Here is a 7,133-nt window from a genome sequence, read left to right on the forward strand (position 1 = left end):
GGCCCAAGACAATTTAAATACCACTCATTACACCATTTGGTTCTTGTTCTTCTCCACCCCCCTCAATCAAGTGCTTGAGTTAAAAAAAAAATCTTTTTTTAAAAAGTCACTTTTAATTAGCTTGGATTTATCCTTTTAATTAAGCTTGCTTACTAGTAGGTTCATATCTTTTCTAAATAATGAAAGCATGGCTGTACATTTTCCTCAGAGCACTTTTGCTGGGTGTCTCATACATTTGGGTGCCCCGTGTTCCTGAAATTGGGGAAACAAGTTTCCTAACTTACTCCAAACCTCCCTCCATGGGGCAGGGCTTGGGCTCTTGAGAGAACAGGGGCCATGTCTGCCATGGGGCCCCAGGGCTGAAACAGTGATAGGCACAGACTGACTAGAAGGGTAGATAAATGAACACAGTGAAGTGACAGATGGGACCAGAGAGGTTAGGGACGCATTAAAAGTCACACAGCTCAGCAGAACTGGCCTGACAATCCACCTTATAGTTCTCAGTTTAGTAATCTGTCAGCTCACAAAGGGATCAGCAGAGCCAGACTGGATCTGCTTTTTATTTTTTATTTTTATTGATTTTAGAGGAAGAGAGAGAAATATCAATGTGAGAAATGTTGATAGGTTGCCTCCCACATGGGCTCTGACCATGCCCTGACTGGGGTCCAAACCACAACTTGGGTAATGTGCCCTCACCAGGAATCGAACCGGCGACCTTTAAATGCATGGGGCGACACTCAGCCAACGAGCCACATGAGCAAGAGCGGGGTCTGCTTTTGAAGTACAGCAGAAATGAAGCATAGCTAGGGACACGTTCTAGGGAAATATGAGTAATGGTGCTGGACGCTGATCAGAAAGGGAGCTTCAAGGTGACTGTCTACAGGAATGAGTTTGCCAAGAGCCCGGTAGGTGGGGAGAGATGGTCATTCTGGGTCTCCCGGGAAGTGTTTGGCATCCCTTCACAATTAAGAGAAAAATGGTTTTGAGACCAGGGTGGCCAGTGGCTTTACAGCCATCTGGGCTCCACAGGGCGAGCCAAAGGACTCCCACTGGCACTTTAAGCCTGGTTAGTAGGCTGAGAGGACAATGGGCCAGAAACCCCTCCAAACCTTCGCCCGTCTCCCTCTGCCCACAGGGAGGAGGCAGGACAAGCTGTGTCCCCATTGTCTGGCCACCCCTTAAGCACTGCCCCCAGCCCCCCTCCCTGGGAGCCTACAGCAGGATGGGGCGGGGGCGAGGGTGACTGAGCCCTTTGAAAGGTTTTCCTGGCAGAGTTTAAAGCTTCAATTCATTCAACTGCCTGGCAAGAGGCCCGGGATGAGGGGATGCTGGGAAGGCCCCAGCCCCACATCCCAGCCTTCACCTTAGCCGCCCCCACTTCCTGGGGACCCTGGCAGGCCTCCCGCTGCTCGCTCTCATTATCAAATAGCACCCACCCTCTTTCCTCTGGGGAATCCAGGTATCCTGCCCCTTTCCTGTGGAGCAGATGGCTACCCCAGAGGCTCCGGCTGGCTAAATTAGACACTTAAATCCCGTAATCCGTGGTGAGTGGCTGACAAGGGGGCAGGAGAGAACCCTGTGCCAGGCCTGGCAGGGAGGGAGGAGGGACAGTTATGGATTCACCCCCACCCTTGTTGTCATGCAGCCTGCAGGCTGACCCAGTCTCCAGCTTTTGTTCTCCTCCTGGAACCCGGGTGTGGGGCTCCCCAGCCCACATTCCCTGGAGACTCAGGTGGCTGCTTCCCAATGTCACCTCCTTAACTCACCCCTGCACTGTCGGCCCCAGGCAGCCAGCACTGGCACTCACCCTCAGACACACAGGTAGAAGCAAGTTTTATTGTAAAATAAGAAACCAATATAAAAAAATGTGATATAAAAGGGGAAGAGGGGAAGGAGTGCGGGTGTGGAGTACAGATGTGCCTTTCCGACTGCAGAGGAAACGGATCCTGAGCATTTGGGGGAAGTAAAACAGATCTTGGAAGATACGGATCCTTCACTGGAGGTGAGACCCTCCAGGGTGTGGGGTGAGACGTGATCTCCTTTGAGATGGTGAGGTTCCCCGACTTCAGACAGGAGTTGGCCAGGACAGCAGAGAAGGGATTTAGAAGTTCCCTCCTCTCAACTAGCTGCCTAGTCCCAAACATCCGTCATTTCACTAACCCTCACAGTGAGCCCCCTAAGGCAGGCATCATTATTGACATTTTGTCAATGGGGACAATGAGGTTAGGGACATTTCCTACCTCCCCCAAATGGTCTTCAGAGTAAAGACCTTAAAAGTTAAGCTGAAACATCTCAGCTCCCTCCAGCTTCCCTCAAAACGCAGCAGTGCAGGCCGGCTTGTGTAGTGGAGGCCTCAGCCAGAGCAGACGGAACTCTGGGCGTGTCTGAGGCACATCTGTACCAAGCAGAGGTTTAAGCTCCCAACCCCAAAAATGCGCCAGGAAGAGGGGGACCAGGGTGGGGGTGTCAACGGGGGACAGGAAGCAGGGGACGTCAGTCGGAGTCAGGTCCTTCTCTCTTGAACATGAGTCTTTTTTTATGGCGGGAGGTAGACTGCCCCTTTTTAGGTTTCAGGTGGCTGTGGAGAGAAGAGGGGAGGGAGGAGGTGACACCATCAGAGTGAGAGGTGTAGGGCCTCTCTTCCCACGGCTAGGTTTTGGAGGGCCTGAGGTTGGAACAAGGCGAATTTAAGTTGAAATAGTCGCCATTAACTGCAGACATGCTTACTGAGCAGCAGGCGTACTTGTCTGTCTGTATTAAACTCCCAACCTTCCCTTATCCCATTCGACAAATGAGGAAACTGAGCTGGATAAGGGGGGGTAACAAAGCCACACAGGACTTGTTAGCTCTCAGCGGGGCCGAAGATCTGACCACACCCCGGCTCTGCCTGGCACTCCCACGGTTACCAGGCCCCTTCTGGGGACCCCAGGCCTGAGAGAGAGGTGGCTAGAAACGGCAAGGAAATATCCACGCTCATCGTGGGGCTGGAGGGGTTTGTGGGCCGCTCCACCTGACGCAGGAAAGTGGTCACAGGATTCAACTAGAGGAGGAGTAAAGAACGTCCAGGCAGGGCCCGGAGCCAACGGGAGAACTCAGCCGTCTGTTACCGTGAAGGCAGGGTTACAGTGGAATCCCAGGCCTTCCCACGGGGAGTGGGGCTGAAGGGGGACCCAGGTCACGCACCTGGAGTGAGTCTTGCTTCCACCCGGGTCCTTTCCAGCCAGGACATCGTCCTGTAGCTCTAAGGCTTCATTCAGTTTCCGGAACGTCTCAAAGCGTTCACGCCCACGGATCTGTGGCAGGGGAGGAGGGAAAAATGAAGTATTAGGCCAAGTCATGGAACCATTTTCATTTTCTCCTTAACAAATTTTCTTTTGAAAGAGCCTTTAAAACAGCGGCTCTCAACCTGTGGGTCGCGACCCCTTTGGGGGTTGAACAACCCTTTCACAGGGGTCGCCTAAGACCATTGAAAAACACATATAATTACATATTGTTTTTGCGATTAATCACTATGCTTTAATTATGTTCAATTTGTAACAATGAAAATACATCCTGCATATCAGATATTTACATTACGATTCATAACAGTAGCAACATTACAGTTATGAAGTAGCAACGAAAATAATTTTATGGTTGGGGGTCACCACAACATGAGGAACTGTATTAAAGGGTCACGGCTTTAGGAAGGTTGAGAACCACTGCTTTAAAATATAGGTTATGGTACAAGATGGCATCCTGAAATCAGACATCACCAAGAGCCATTGTTTCTAGGCACCACTGCCCCCTAATGGCAAATGCCCTAATTGCAGGGGAAGCAGCCAGGAAGAAAATAGCGTTTTTGAATGCTAGACTTGAAACTTAATTTTTTTTTTAAGTGGCTTAAAACAACACACTTTTATTATCTTCTGTATGTCACGAATCTGACACAGATCTCATTGGGCTAAAAACCTAGGTGGCAGCAGGTGCATTCTTTTGGAGGCTCTAAAGGAGAATCCATTTCCTTGCTCATCATCCAGATTACTGGCAGAATTCAGTTCCCAGTCGCTGTCATTGCTGGTCACCAGCAGGTGGCTGCTGCCAGCTTCTAGAAGGCACTATGGTTCCTTGGCTGGCAGGGAAGGCAAACGTTACCTTTACTAAACCTCTCCTTTATCTGGGCCTTAAATAAAGTTCCTTTTCCTCCAACTAATCGTTCAGTGCATGTGTTGAACCTGAACAAAGGTGCCGATATTTTGCTAGATGCTGGGCCTGCAGAGATGACTCACACGTGGTCCTTGCCTTCCAAGTTGGAAGCAACTTCACTCCAGGCTCATTACGTTTCGACTAGGCACACCCACATGTTCAAGTCGAAACTTAATCTCAAGACCGTGGGTCAAGACCAGAGAAAGGATAGATGGGCCTACCTCACACCTGCTACATTTACATCTTTTATGCACTTATCCGATCCCACCAAGTAGGGGCAAGAGACTGCCCCGTCTTCCTTTCCCAGACGTGGTACCTGAAGGGTGAAATATTCTTCATCCGCTGGCTTCTTTGGCGGAGGAGAGGAGTCAGTGTTGGTGGGCAGTGCTGGGAAAGAGGTAAGGAAGGGTGAGAAGGGTGAATCTGGGCAGAATCACACCCTCTCTCCCTCCTCTGCTTCCCCTCTCGCTGCTTGCTTATTACCTCGCTTAGTGCTCCCAGGGGGCTGCTTGGGACTCCCAGGGGGCTGCTTGGGACTCGGCTCCCCCTTCTTGCGGAAATTTTCTTCCTCTGTGCGCCGGTCTCTCCCAGGACAGGCACAAATACGCACCTCAAAGCTGTTTCGTCCCAGCAGATTACCACTACCCGGGGCAGCAGAGGGGAGCAGGAGGCAGTAAGAAGGTGGGCACTACATGTAAACCAGGCCCCACCTACTCCCAACCACCTTCATCCCATGTGGAGCCTAAGCTCCAGGACCAGGCCTATGGAGAAGCCACAGGTTAGAGGTTGCAAAGCCAGAGAAAAGAAAACTGCGGGGGAGCAACAAGGAGGTTCTACATATAGGAATGGGAGAGGGAAGGAGAAACGGTGGAGGGGTAGGGTGCAGGGGAGAGACAGGCAGAGGCTAGGGAGGAGCATGCCAGCATAAAGGGTGGTGTTCGAGTCCCTACTTGGAATCTTCCAGTGTGATGATGGTGAGGATGGGCCGCCGGTTCATGCCCCCCATGCAGGAGCTGTTACACATGAAGTTGTAGTGAATGGTGGCGTACTCGGAGCCCACCTGGGAGAAAACAGAGGCCCCAGGTGAGGTCACCCGGCCCTGAAGCCTGTAGCCTCTGTGAGCTACAGTTCCGCAGCTGCCGAATGGCAATAACCCATCTGCTGCTCTGCACACATCCCAGCTGGGCGGCCACTGACAAACCCTTCTAACCTCCCTGCTCCCAGAGACCCCAGTTGCCACACCAGACCTCAGGCGGCTCGTAGGGCACCACCACACTATGTCGGAAAGTGTTCATGTCATCCAAATACTCAGCACGCAAATTCCCTTCCACCCGGATAAGGTGATGAGGAGGAGCCAGACCTAGGAGCAATTAGGAAAGAGTCAGGCACCTGGGGACTCTGGGCCACAGCCCTGTCCCATCTGCAGCCCGACGCTCACCGTCACTGTACTCGGAGCAGCGCTCATGGTGGGGGCAGCGCCGCACGACCTCCGTCATGTGCTCGGACTTCTTGTAGATGGCCATGGCACGGACCCGGGAATGGAGCGGGGGTGGGGAGCTGACCCACAGCTGCACCGGGCAGGACTTTGCCATCTGGCAAAACAGCTTGTTGAGGACGGGGGAGTACTGTAGGAAAAGGAGAAAGAAGGAACGGGAGGTCAGGGGACAAGCACTGCTTAAGCACCAACTGAAAGCCATGTACTGTGTGGGGAGGGTGGCTAGGAATGGGCAGCATTGGAGACCTGTGTCCCAGGAGCTAATCTACAAAAGCTAAGGAATGAAAGAGGGCGAAGAGAGAAAGAAAAGTTCCCTGGCCTCAGGAGAGATGCTGAGAGCATGACGCCCAAGGCCAAGGGAGAATTCGACTTTGGGACAGAGGTCAAGGTCATAGGCTAAACAGGCAGAACGTAGAAAGACAAGCCAAAGGCTGAGAGAGATTCTAGCGTTCTGAACAGAAAAACTCAGGGGGATATGGTCAGGCATTGAACTGTCACATGGAAGCCAGACTCCCAGGGCCACTGACCGTGCAGGTTACAGACTTGGCTGTCCCAGATTTCAGGAAGTCTAAACGGAAGCCATAGCTACCAGGATAGGTCTTCGGGGAAGGGACAGAGGATGACAGGGTGCAGGAGGTGGCTGGTGCTGGGACAGCAGCTGCTGGTGCAGGAGTTGTTGCCATGCTGGAGGCTTCATTTGGGCCGTTGTCCAGACAGTCTTCGAGGCTGAAGGGCATCCAGTCCAGTCCACCCACTGCCTGGGAGTCCTCAGGATTCCATGCATGAGGAAAACGAGTCAGAGGGCTAGGTCCCCAGGCTGTTGCCCTGTGGCCCCTGGTCCCTCCCCATCCCTAGTCCTTACCAGATCATTGTTTCCGTGAAGTCTGAAAGACAAGAGCGGAAAGAAAGTCAGTATTGGTTCTTGCTTTCTATAGGCCTCTACTCCTAGGGAGCTGGGGGATGGGGGGAAGGGGGAGTAGGCAGGGGGGATGCGCAGTCGTTATCAGAGGGTGGGCAGTGAACATGCCCCTCCCAAGAGACCTCTACTCACGAATTCCACAAGTCTGAAAATGTCTCCTGACTCAGAGGGGGGTCCACGACTTCTAACTGTTGGTCATCCATTGCAGCTCCCTGGAAGGCAGCGTGGCTGTGGGGGGGTGGGGGGGAGAGAGTGAGGATCCAGCCTGCAACACACCCAACACCATATCAGGGTCTGACACAGGAGTCCCCTGACTTCCCAAGGGGCAGGGCTAGTTCACAACTTCTTTCTTCAAATCGTTTATCACAACCCAGGCTGCTCCTTGCCCACCTCTCACCAGCCTTACTACACACTTGCTCGAGAAAAAAACAAAACAAACAAACAAACAAAAACCAGAGAGGGACTTCCAATCTTTCCACCCATGAATCCACAAGCCTTCCTGGGAACTGTACCTTACTTCTGCCTTCCTTCCTGCTG

General features: G+C 52.4%; 1 protein-coding gene across 4 annotated transcripts in view; it reads right to left on the bottom strand.

The window, feature by feature from the left end:
* Positions 1 to 1,822: 1,822 nt before the first annotated feature.
* TP53 (tumor protein p53) overlaps positions 1,823 to 7,133 on the bottom strand; it is a 13,866-nt gene continuing 8,555 nt past the window's right edge. For 3 of the 4 annotated variants that reach the window (XM_015562575.1, XM_015562574.1, XM_015562573.1), the window contains 10 exons: positions 6,729 to 6,824; positions 6,540 to 6,561; positions 6,205 to 6,453; positions 5,621 to 5,807; positions 5,430 to 5,542; positions 5,133 to 5,242; positions 4,666 to 4,823; positions 4,499 to 4,569; positions 3,184 to 3,293; positions 1,823 to 2,578 (listed from right to left, as the gene is read on the bottom strand). In XM_015562575.1, coding sequence (XP_015418061.1) covers positions 2,494 to 2,578; positions 3,184 to 3,293; positions 4,499 to 4,569; positions 4,666 to 4,823; positions 5,133 to 5,242; positions 5,430 to 5,542; positions 5,621 to 5,807; positions 6,205 to 6,453; positions 6,540 to 6,561; positions 6,729 to 6,799 — 1,176 coding nt within the window. In that variant the 5' untranslated portion in view covers positions 6,800 to 6,824 and the 3' untranslated portion in view covers positions 1,823 to 2,493. The remainder of the gene's footprint in view (positions 2,579 to 3,183; positions 3,294 to 4,498; positions 4,570 to 4,665; positions 4,824 to 5,132; positions 5,243 to 5,429; positions 5,543 to 5,620; positions 5,808 to 6,204; positions 6,454 to 6,539; positions 6,562 to 6,728; positions 6,825 to 7,133) is intronic. The other variant, XM_006761652.2, reaches the window with a different exon arrangement.

This window comes from Myotis davidii, unplaced genomic scaffold (genome assembly GCF_000327345.1).
Source record: "Myotis davidii unplaced genomic scaffold, ASM32734v1 scaffold37, whole genome shotgun sequence".
In the NCBI taxonomy this organism is placed as follows: Eukaryota; Metazoa; Chordata; class Mammalia; order Chiroptera; family Vespertilionidae; genus Myotis; species Myotis davidii.